Raw genomic sequence first — 12215 nt, 5'->3', positions numbered from 1 at the left:
CGACAAACCCACATTATTTAATATTTTAACAGTCCTTAATCAGTCCTTGTGTGTCGAAACATTGTCAGCTAAGAGGCCTTCGGCTTCTGTGTCATTTGGTGCTTTATCCCAAATTTAAACTCGGCACAATGCTGAGCAGGGTCCCATTTCAAAAATCATTTCAGCAAGCTTGCGCAGATGAATCAGGCAGGACGCCTCAGAACATCAAAGCAGACTCAAGCATGCTGGTGCCTAGCAACGGCGGGCATAAACAAACACTCCAAGACTGTGACTATTAGTCTTTAATTCAGTAAACAAAGTCAGCAACACTATTTCTTGAACGTCGGTAATTTACCCCTACAACAAAACATCCAGGGCACTTGCACACAATGCACTGACAAGAATAACGTTCAATAATAACTTCATTAAGGCTGCATTTTTGCTTTACAAAAAAAAAAAAAAAACACTTACAGGCAGTCATTTACATTTGTAATGGGTGACTTGCAAGCATCGCTTAACATTAAGAAAAGGACTTGCACCTCAGATGACACGGATTTCCTGGACTCATGCAAATTCCCTTCAGTCATTACCAGCACTGGCCTAGTATGGGAACATAACGACATTAAGAAAGAAGCAAATGAGCTCATTAATAAAGGTTTATTGGATTATAAACCCTTATTTATTGGGCATAAACCTGTTATTACACGTAACAAATGGCTACTTGAGTACGTGTAATCAGCGAAGTGCTTATTATTGAACTTTATTCAGTAGTGCAGCCCCGGAGTGAAGGGCAGTAAATAAGGACTGCCTGCTTGGCTCGGTGGTGGCCTGGCCTCAGAGGTGATAAATACAGACTGCCCCCCTCCCCCAGACCCCCCTGGTCCCCCCCACACAGCTTCTCCTGGAGTCACTAGCACGGGTGGTGGTCTGGGACTCGTTTTCTGGAAAAGAAAAAGAAAGAAAAAAAAGAGATCAGGAAAGGATGAGGGGAAAAACATGGCGACTCTCTCCGCACCGGCTCGGCAGAGCGGCGGACCGTTAGGAGCGAGCGGTGGGCGGAGTCGGGGGGCGGGGCCTACCTGGGCGCGGCCTTGATGATGTTGTCGACGCGCAGGATCATCTCGGCGGCCTCGGCGGCGCTCAGCAGCATCTGCCTCTTCACCTGGAAGCTCTCGGTGACGCCCAGCTCCGCCATGTCGCCCACCGTGCCCTGGCTCATGTCTGCGGGGGCGGCGACAGACACGGACCTGAGTCCTCCTGCTCGGCTCTCCAGCTACGCCTGGAGTACAGGCTGCTACGCCTGGAGTACAGGCTGCTACGCCTGGAGTATATGCAGCTACGCCTGGAGTACACGCAGCTACGCCTGGAGTACAGGCTGCTACGCCTGGAGTATATGCAGCTACGCCTGGAGTACACGCAGCTACGCCTGGAGTACACGCAGCTACGCCTGGAGTACACGCAGCTACGCCTGGAGTACAGGCTGCTACGCCTGGAGTACAGGCAGCTACGCCTGGAGTACAGGCAGCTACGCCTGGAGTACAGGCTGCTACGCCTGGAGTACAGGCTGCTACGCCTGGAGTATATGCAGCTACGCCTGGAGTACAGGCAGCTACGCCTGGAGTACAGGCAGCTACGCCTGGAGTATATGCAGCTACGCCTGGAGTACAGGCAGCTACGCCTGGAGTACACGCAGCTACGCCTGCAGTACAGGCAGCTACGCCTGGAGTACACGCAGCTACGCCTGGAGTACACGCAGCTACGCCTGGAGTACAGGCAGCTACGCCTGGAGTACAGGCAGCTACGCTTGGAGTACAGGCAGCTACGCCTGGAGTACAGGCAGCTACGCCTGGAGTACAGGCAGCTACGCCTGGAGTACAGGCAGCTACGCCTGGAGTACACGCAGCTACGCCTGGAGTACAGGCAGCTACGCCTGGAGTACACGCTGCACAGCTGAGCTAAACATACGGGCGGGGGGGGGGGCAGTGTGCACTCACAGAGGCCGGAGGTGCTGGGGGGGGCGGTAGGGGGGGGTTTACACTCAGGCCGGAGGTGCTCTTGTTCTCCATGTCGGGGGGGGTTATGGTTTGGGGTGGGGGGGTAGGGGGGTTACTCTACACTCACTCAGGCCGGAGGTGCAGGGGGGGGTTAGGGGGTGTGTATTGGGGTGGGGTTTGGGTTAGGGGGGGTTACTCTGTACTCACTCAGGCCGGAGGTGCTCTTGTTCTCCATGTCGGGGGGGTTAGGGTTAGGGGGGGTGGGGTTGGGGTTGGGGTTGGGGTTAGGGTTAGGGGGGGGTTAACTCTGTACTCACTCAGGCCGGAGGTGATCTTGTTCTCCATGTCGGGGGGGTTAGGGTTAGGGGGGGTGGGGTTGGGGTTAGGGTTGGGGGGGGTTAACTCTGTACTCACTCAGGCCGGAGGTGCTCTTGTTCTCCATGTCGGGGGGGTTAGGGTTAGGGGGGTGGGGTTGGGGTTAGGGTTAGGGGGGGTTACTCTGTACTCACTCAGGCCGGAGGTGATCTTGTTCTCCACGTGCGCAGCCCTCAGCTGGGCCACCAGGTCGGCGCTGTCGTAGCCGGCGTTGTCCGCGATGATGGTGGGCAGCTGAAAGCACAGAGAGCGACGGTGACGCCATGTTCACTGAGCTCCTCACAAAAGGCTCTAATGCAGGGCTGCCCAACCCTGCTCCTGGAGATCTACCGTCCTGAAGGTTTTCACTCCAACCCTAACAAAGCAGGATTACTGATCACATGGAGCTGCTAATCAGTAGTCTCAGGTGCGCTTTGTTAGGGGTGCAGTGAAAGCCTGCAGGTTGGTAGGTCTCCAGGAACAGGGCGGAGCAGAAGAGGCTCAGGCTGTAGTGGGATTTGTGAAGGGAGCCGGTCTCTCACCATGGCCAGCGCTTTGGCGAAGGACTCCATGGCCATGGCCTCTTTCCCCGGCGTCCTATTGGCCAGCTCCGTCACCGCCTTGGCCATCAGCATCTCAGAGCATCCTGGGACAGAGACAAAGGTGGGGGGGTTAGCGTGGTGAGAGTGGTGGGGCGTGTGGGGGGAGACTGTGGTGAAAACAGTGGGGCGTGTGGGGAAAGTGGGGGGGGGGGGGGGGGGCTTCCATTGGGCCAACGTGAGAACGGCATTCAGGGGTCAACAGCAAGGGATCAGGTTGCCAGGGCAACAGAGTAAGGGGCCAGGGAAGGGCAGATGTGAGGAAGGAGGAGTTGAGGAGGCTGGGGGTGGGGTTTGAGGGCGGGGTTTGAGGGCAGGTTTTGGGGGCGGGGTTTGAGGGGCTGGGTTTGAGTGCGGAGTTTGGGGGGCTGGGTTTGGGGGCGGGGTTCGGGGGCGGGGCTCAAGCGCGGCGCTCCTCACTCACCCCCTCCGAACACGGTGCGCGTCTCCTTGATGGTCTGGGCGAGCACGCAGAGGGCGTCGTGCAGCGAGCGCTCCGCCTCGTCCAGGATCTGCTGCGTGGCGCCGCGCAGGATGATGGTGCAGGCCTCACCTGGGGGGCACAGAGCGCGGGGTCAGCGGGGGCGCCAACCGCCATCAGGGCACTGCCCGCCATGGCAGCGCTACCTGCCATCACAGCGCTACCCATAATCTCGCACTACCAGACAAACTGCATGAGCCGGCTGCACTCTCACACTCAAAATCTGCAGAGCCTCAAGACCCGTCACACTTCACTTCAACAGTCGATACTCAACAACCGACCACATGAATCATTGTTATTACGTTATAAAGTGACATCAGCACAGGAGGAAAAAAAAAAAAACGGGTTTACACTAGCCAACGAGGAGCTTTAGCTTGGGGCGAGACCTCATGAATTAATCAGTTTTGAGTAATGGACAAGCTGCCGTCCCGTCCCACAGAAACTCCATTAGTAAATTATTACCCCACACAGGTCACATGGGAACGTCAACAGGCTGAAGAGAGTACAGATTATTTTTGAAGAGAAAATGGAAACATCCTGTTTCAGGGGTCTGCACTTCGGTGCCATTTATATAATAACTTCCTATGGCTCCCTACGACGGGACCGATCGACCACCCTCGATAAAAAAAAGAACTTGACAGCATTTTAAAGCAGGGAAACTGGCAAACACGAATGTTTCACTTTGTATTGTGTCAGGGTCTCGGGTCACAGACTGCCTGACAGGGCTGGGATGAAAAATAGTCACACACCGAGCGCAAACAGTCCTAACTTCGGTTTGGGCTCCCACAGAGTACCCAGGATGCGTCACACACACGCTGCTTCGGCCTGAGCCGTCTCTAATGATCCACGCTCTCATGAATACTGAGGCAAGAAAAATTCTCCCTGTAAAAGGCTCTTTGGGAAATGAGTTTTTGCCTTTCTGTGACGGCACAAATGGGCTCCTGAAATATTTATGTGCGACAAACAGAAGAAATGCATCAAACGAGCAGCGGCGCTAGCAGATTGAGACAGCTGTTAGCTACCCAGCTTTGAGATCTGCTACAGCTGTAGTGCGTTGTGTGTGTGTGCGCGTGTGTGTGTGTGTGAGCGTGTATGTGTGCGTGTGTGAGTGTGTGTGTGTGAGCGTGTGTGTGTGAGAGAGTGTATGTGTGCGTGTGTGTGTGTGAGACAGTGTATATGCGTGCGTGTGTGTGTGTGTGTATGTGTGCGTGTGTGTGTGTGTGTGTGTGAGCGTGTATGTGTGCGTGTGTGTGAGTGTGTGAGCGTGTATGTGTGCGTGTGAGTGCGTGTGTGAGCGTGTATGTGTGCGTGTGTGTGTGTGTATGTGTGCGTGTGTGTGTGTGTATATGTGTGCGTGTGTGTGTGAGCGTGTATATGTGTATGTGTGTGCGTGTGAGCGTGTATGTGTGCGTGCGTGCGTGTGTATGTGTGCGTGTGTGTGTGTGTATATGTGTGCGTGTGTGTGTGAGCGTGTATATGTGTATGTGTGTGCGTGTGTGTGTGTGTGTGCGTGCGTGCGTGCGTGTAAACGGAAGGCAGCTGCAGCCGCTCACCCATGTCCACGTCGGAGAAGTGTATGAGCGTGTATGTGTGTGTGTGTGTGTGTGTGTGTGTGAGCGTGTATATGTGTGCGTGAGCGTGTGTGTGTGTGTGTAAACGGAAGGCAGCTCACCCATGTCCACGCCGGAGAAGTGTATGAGCGTGTATGTGTGTGTGTGTGTGTGTGTGTGTGTGAGCGTGTATATGTGTGCGTGAGCGTGAGCGTGTGTGTGTGTGTGTAAACGGAAGGCAGCTCACCCATGTCCACGCCAGAGAAGTGTATGAGCATGTCCTCTCCGATCATCACCTCCTCGATCAGCTTGCAGTGGCCCAGCTTGACCAGCTCGGGGTGGTCGAAGGTGGAGGTGATCTCTCCCCCTGATGGAGAAGAGTTAGGGGCATGAGCCGTCAGTGTGACCGTGCGCTTCAATCTCACGCACACGCACACGCACTCTCACACTCACACACTCACACACTCACACACTCACACACTCACACACCAATCAGCCCATCGAGCCAGTCTTATGAGTGCAGACACACTTCCTGGGCAATCATAAACCAGAGAAGGGCAAACTTTGCATGTAATCTAAGGCACGTTACTCCAAAGCTTAATGGCACTGAAATCAAGCTCTACTGTTCATCTTCAGTACCAGTCATTGGTCCATAGAACCATCTGGGATTTAAAAAAATAAATCATTTCATTTAAATTAAGTGCACTTTCAAGTATTTCTGTCAATCAATTTGTCAAAAAATTTGCTTTCACAGGACTACGCCCCCTGTGTAAAACAGACTCTAACAGCATATGTTCATATGACCTGTGGTTCATAGGGAGGGTCATAACTGTGAATAAACAATTAAAACATCTGTGGTAATAATTAGAAAAATGAACCGCATGTTATATTCACAGCCCTAAATAAGGGGAAGCATCGAGCGAAGATAGTACCTGTGACGAGAGCAAGACGCTCCACTCCCGCGAAGTCTGCGTGCTCGATGGCCATCACTCCCGCTGCTGCAAACAGCTGCTCGGGGTAGTTATAGATCAGCTGCCTGTGGGGCAGGAGTGGTGCAGAGGTAAAGGCGCGCTACCTCACAGCATAATGACACACGCGCGTACACACACACAAGCGTGTACCCACACACACACGCAGACATGCACACACATACGCACGCATACACGCACTCATGCACAAACACGGCAATCGGCCATATAATATCATAGCAGTGTGCAAACCATACTTCCTCTCATTTGGACTACTATTCCAGCTAGTTTATTGCCTCAACGGTAACCTGCTCAGCACACTTTATTTCTGTGACAGATCACTTATTACATTTCTGTCCCACACACTCCACCGCTGCTTTACCTGTTGATGAAGCAGTTGATGCCATGCTTCAGAATTCGCTCGACCTTCTCCTTCATCTTCTCCTTCTCGGCCTGCTCGATCTCCGCCACCTTCGCCGTGGAGTCCACTCGCACCCGGGACCCGAACACCTGAGCGGAGGGGAGAGAGAGAGAGAGAGAGAGAGGGGCCGGGTTAACTCACAATATTCCCACAATGCAGCTGGGATTCTACTGCTCCACACGGCTCTGTGACCGTTAGGTGTGAGTAGGGTATAGCACAGCACAGATACCTCAGCAGTGGAATAAGTATAGAAACATATTTAAACAGGGAGAGGCCGGTTGAGAGCAACAATCTCCTTTTACAATGGTGCCCTGTTATATAACAGTCTGTATTGGTCCATGCCAAAGGGGAGCTTTGTTATTGTTTGCATAAGCAGACACACACACTGTAGCTCCAGTGTAGCTCACAGAGCTATTCTACTCATCACAGATCCAGAGTAAGGGCTAGATCAGCAGAGCTCTACCTCTGAGGACCTTCTGCCCATACAGTGGCTGAATGAGAGTCGGGTAAATGCTGATGTAATTGGGCACTTTTGCAGAGCAGACCAACAGGGCATGAAATCGCACAGACCTGAAATAATCCAGCTGCATGTTCCCTGTAATGACCCAGCTGAGTCTCCCAGTAATGACCCAGCTGCAGGTTCCCTGTAATGACCCATCTGAGTCTCCCAGTAATGACCCAGCTGCATGTTCCCTGTAATGACCCAGCTGAGTCTCCCTGTAATGACCCAGCTGCAGGTTCCCTGTAATGACCCAGCTGCAGGTTCCCAGTAATGACCCAGCTGCAGGTGTGTACTGGGGTGCTGATGCGCGTCCTGTGACGCCCAGGCCCACCTTGATCTTGTCGGTGTCCATGCCGGTGTTGGCGATGAGAATGTTGACGTTCTCCAGCCTCTTGGGCTGGTTGACACCGATCTTCTTGTCCAGCAGAAAACCTACGACGAGTGAACATGGTAGTCAAGACAATCTGCATTCCCAAATTAAAAGATAAAGAAAATGACTATTCACATTTTATTACACTGATCCGATGAGGGTTGACACAGGAGAAAGAAAACCACCTGACTGAGGCAGAGGCACAACCACAAAGCTTGAGTGCGTAAACTAAATTGCCGTGTCAGAAACTAGGCCCGAGGAATATTATAAACTTCCGTCCGACACTAAATTTCACCTGTACCTAAACTCATGTATTCATTAGAAGAGGACACTTGCATCAACTCCATCACAGTGCAGGCAGGAGCGGTAAGAAAGTTTTTGGATCTTAAAAAAGGGTGGCGCTGCTCGTACCCTCATCCAGGTAGGAGTCGGTGAGGCTGCCGCCCAGCTTCTTGATGACGTGGATGGCCTCCAGGTTCCCTGACCCCTTGAGCCGCAGCACGGCCTCCACGGCCAGCCTGGAGAAGTGGTCCTTGTGGTGCGTCAGCAGCTTGGAGGACAGGGTGGTGCGGGCGATGTTCAGCAGGTCCTCCTGGAACTTGACCATGTCGTCCCTGAGGGGAGGGGGGACGTGAGCGGACTGAGCGCACGGGGAACGTGAGCGAAGTGGACTGGCCGCACGGCGTCTTAATGGCGGGGGGTATATGCGGCAGACGCGTTAAATTCACTCAACCGTCTCACCTGTGTGTTCAAAGCCGATTGTGACCATAACATACGCGCTACGCTATTTAACTCAACCCAACCGTGAGCTTGACACACAAGCACAAGTCCCTAAGCAAATGTCATTTCAATTGTGAGAAACCTCATCAACGCATCGCAAAAAACAACATGTCAGAATGTTCTTATCACCGCTGGCTGTGATATCATCACAAAGCAAACTGAGCAACGACTCCCTCTTGTGGTTGCATGTATATCAACTGCTTTTATCCTCTCCAAAATTGGATAAAAGGGAAAATCCCTCATGCGATTGGTGGATGAGGGTGTTACGCAGCTCTCCGCTTACCCATGATCCACTGCTGCTTCCTTGAGGGCCTCGCGGGCGGCCTGAGTGGCCTTCCTCCAGCCAGCGATGATGATCTGGGGGTGAATCTTCCTCGCTATGAGAAGCTCCGCCTCCTACAAACAGACAGGAAGCACAACCATCATAACAGAAGCTGCCGATGCCAGTTTTAAAGAGCTTCTCAAGCACTTTGTGAAAAAGAGGTATGCTTTTCCAGGTATTCCAGTGCATAAATTCCTGATTATCAATTTGAGGCACTTTGAGGACCTTGTAAGAACCCTGTAGAATGCATGCATCTGTACACACGCCCTGCTTCTCCCTGACAGGGAATAAAACACAGAAGAGCCCAGCACTGATGGAGCCGGCCCAGAGTAAACCCTTCTGCACTGATGAAGGTGATGACGATGAAGCACGTCTCCTCACCCTCAGCAGCTCGGCGGCGAGCACGGTGACGGAGGTGGTGCCATCGCCCACTTCGTCATCCTGCACCTTGGACATGTCTGCAGGCCACAGAGACGCGTCATTAGCACAGCTAGATCACATCTTTAGAAACAAAGGGTTGCGTTAATGCTACTAATCGCCCGCGGTACCCTTGACTGACAGGAAGGCTGAGTTTCAAAAGCGCTACTCCATTTATAAATGCGTCCACTCCGAAACGAGGAAGTAAGCAGGCTAGCCAAAATACCAACGCAAATTCTGTTCATTATCACTAGAACTAGTAACAAATGCTTATCATTAAAGCCAGTACTAAGTAACAAGCAAACATAACAGTCAGAATTAGCTTATCATTGACCGGAGCCAGATAATTCTGGATAATGGCAGATAACTTCAGTGCATAAGGCAAGTTGTACTGCGATTGACCGTGTCATGAACATCAAGGTGGTCTCCAAAACTCAGAAACATTATTAATGACTTCCTGCTTGAGCCTCGTTAAACACAAATGTTTTCTCGGCATTTAGCTCAGTCAGTTGCTCTAGCCCTTTTAGCTGCTGACTTGGGCCTTCCGACACAATTGTTAAGATTCTCTTTTAACCATTAAGTGTGTGGCCTGTTATTTACCTCCCCCCCCCCTAAAATAAGCAGCCAATGAGAGGCGAGTCAAAAACCAAAACTTTAACAATAAAACCCTTTCTGGAGGTCCAGCGCAACACTGCTGAATCAGAGCACTCACCGACCAACACTTTGGCTGCAGGATTGTCCACTCCGATGGCCTTCAGGATCGTAGCTCCATCATTGGTCACTGTGACTGAGCCTTCTCTGCCACCGCCCAATAGGATTTTGTCCTGCGGGTGTTAACAAAAAACGGAATAAATTTGAGCAAGTTTCAGAACAACGTTAACAGCAATCCATTAACCCTGTTTTTTTCCACCCACTCGTCCCCTTCTTGGCAAACACCTGTACATGTAGTTTTTTAGACGCGAAGCATCTCATGGACCTGGCTTGTAACTTGCCAACACGCATGAAACAGTTTACCTGCCTACTACTGGGTATACAATCTGAATATAACTGGCATGCAGGTTGTATACTCAATAGTATTCAAGTAAGCTAATTTGGAAATGCCCCCTCATTCATGTTTAGCAGGGGGACATAAGTCCTCAAGTAGCTGAATGGTGCTTCGCATCAATGACACTGTGCATCTTTGTTAGCCCCAATGTTCTGGAGCCATGGACTCTGACAATGTCATACGTGACACAGCTGGACCAATCATTAACTTGATGTCTGTCTGAAAGGTACCTACCATTCCTTTTGGTCCCAGAGTGCTTTTCACAAGGTCCCCAATGGCGATAGCACCAATGAAGGAGGACTGTGCGGACACAAATCACAGCACACAGTTTATTATGAAACTCCATGCTATCATCATGAGACTCTGCTATTAACACACATCCACAGATACCATAGATATTTAAAAATTATTTGGGTTTAAGAACAAGCACCTTACAACATATTGGTAGAATTAAGCAACATTGCCTGCCCTTACTCAGTTAACACACATCCTTATTTTAAAAAGTACACCAGTATGCTGGTCCATGCTGCCGTTTTCAACAGGGAGGGGACCGTTCTGAGTTTCTGATGTAGTACCACTCTGCAGTTGTCTTTATTAAGCTGACTGTGCTGTTATAATCCCGATTACGTTAATGAACCCACCATGCGAGCGGTCTCTGCCTTCTCCTCATCAGCACCGTGCTTGAAGATATTAACGGGAGCCATTGAAAGAGACGCCTGGGGATAAAGAGAAGAGTTAAAGAAGAACTCCGTCATCAGTGACATAGCTACGCACCCCTCTTTCTCTCTCACACATAAAACACACAGAGTAGGAAAACGCAATCTATAGTTTATCCACACCTGCTCAACAACGTGATAACTGGACATAACGTTACCATAGCCAAACGCTTCTGCTTCTAGCATTACCTGTGGCCAACACTACACCTTCCTGAACTGCTTATAATTCATTAGTCGAAGCTAACGAAACAGGCCAATAATACTAGCAATTATTTTTGGAAACTCCAAGAATCCAGATTCAGGGCCTAATTGTGGCAGGGTGAAATTCTATTTGATTCATTTATAGACGTTCAATTAAGGAATGACAGTGCGTGGCTATAACGGTTATTTCTGCGAGAAACCATGAAGTGCTTAACTAACGTTAGCTCTCCGAGCCGTTCCCCGGTAACGTAAACTTTGAGGATGACACAACACTACGTGCCATCGCAACTCATTACAACGTTAAACTTTCCTTATTCGGTTAAAATGTATAAATGACTGTTATAGTTCTACAATTACGGAATAGTTTAAATGTACCAGTGACAGAAAATTCGCTAATCGCCTTAGCTAGCTAGGTACATTTAGCCAAATGGGCTCGTGTCGAATTAAATAAGCAGCCAATCTGTCTTCTTGTTGCACCTACGTTACTGCTTGGAAACCGCTAGAAGCTTCTGCCATGCGGCCTACTTATTTCCAACAAAACATACAACTCAAAGGTAGATATTTCAATACATTTGGGTACAGCCAACTTGCCCATAAGTGTCTCTAGTTCACTGACGTAGCTAGCTACTAATACTTTCGTGTGTCTAAGATTATTTTGCCATCTCCAACTCTTTTCCATTGTCATCTCTGGTCTAGCTAAGACGCGCGAGCTAGCTAGCTAGCTAGCCGAAAAGCGACTCGTATCGTTACCGGTCGCACTTCAGGCCTGCACGGTAAGTCTCACTCTCAGTGCATAAATTTAGCCAAAATTCAAGTCTGAGATTGTATCGTTTCTATCAACTTAGAATATCAGAAATTGACGTCAAGCTTGCCATGAAATAAGGGGAAACGTAAAGGCAGGTAGCATGAGCTAAGATAACTAGCTAGCGTTATCGACCCATGTGCTTTCTTCCATATTCGGAGATGCACACTCCATTCAGTGAAACATGACAGGGTATTCAGCAACTCGTGTCATATATTAAAAGCGACTGCATCAAGTCCATTTTCATTTGAATCGACTTAACACAAATCAAATTTCACAAAATGTAGTCAAACCCCGTGAAGAAAACATCACTCACCATGATTTTGCCGGTCTATGCTACTACTAAGCTGGAGGCCGTGCACACGCAAAACCACTCCAACTGTCTGGACAGAAGAATGGCGGCCGCGGCCGTGACGTAATGTAGCAGGGCCGCGCCTGTCACTTAAAGGCGCAGCATCAATTTCGGCTCTTAGAATTTGGAACCGGAGATGCTCAGATTAATATTCCGGTTTATGATAAAAACCCGCCAGAAACCAAGCCATAGAAATGACAAGATCTCATCCTATCCAATTAAAAATTTCCTTGATTTGAAAGCGACATTAATACTTAGCGAAAATCACCTGAAAAGCAGTCTCGGGCATTGAAGGGCCAGTTTGGTAGTCCAGAGCATCCAGACAACGATTTACCCTCCCGCGAGCAGTTAATATTTAATTA

The 12215-nt window shown here is 50.3% G+C and overlaps 1 protein-coding gene across 1 annotated transcript; it reads right to left on the bottom strand.

Moving 5' to 3' along the window:
• Positions 1–263: 263 nt before the first annotated feature.
• cct2 (chaperonin containing TCP1, subunit 2 (beta)) lies at positions 264–11937 on the bottom strand. Its single transcript, XM_035427436.1, has 16 exons — positions 11818–11937; positions 10424–10498; positions 10017–10082; positions 9450–9561; positions 8702–8778; positions 8282–8394; positions 7630–7832; positions 7180–7280; positions 6308–6435; positions 5890–5993; positions 5205–5324; positions 3351–3479; positions 2870–2973; positions 2483–2582; positions 1059–1200; positions 264–920 (listed from the first exon to the last, which is right to left on the bottom strand). Exons 1-16 carry the CDS (start codon positions 11818–11820, stop codon positions 890–892), a joined length of 1608 nt encoding a protein of 535 aa, XP_035283327.1. The 5' UTR covers positions 11821–11937; the 3' UTR covers positions 264–889.
• Positions 11938–12215: the final 278 nt, after the last annotated feature.

The sequence above is a fragment of the Anguilla anguilla genome, chromosome 7 (assembly GCF_013347855.1).
Source record: "Anguilla anguilla isolate fAngAng1 chromosome 7, fAngAng1.pri, whole genome shotgun sequence".
Taxonomy (NCBI): domain Eukaryota; kingdom Metazoa; phylum Chordata; class Actinopteri; order Anguilliformes; family Anguillidae; genus Anguilla; species Anguilla anguilla.
Note: the sequence above shows the minus strand (reverse complement) of the source record. Positions and strands in the feature narration are given on the sequence as shown.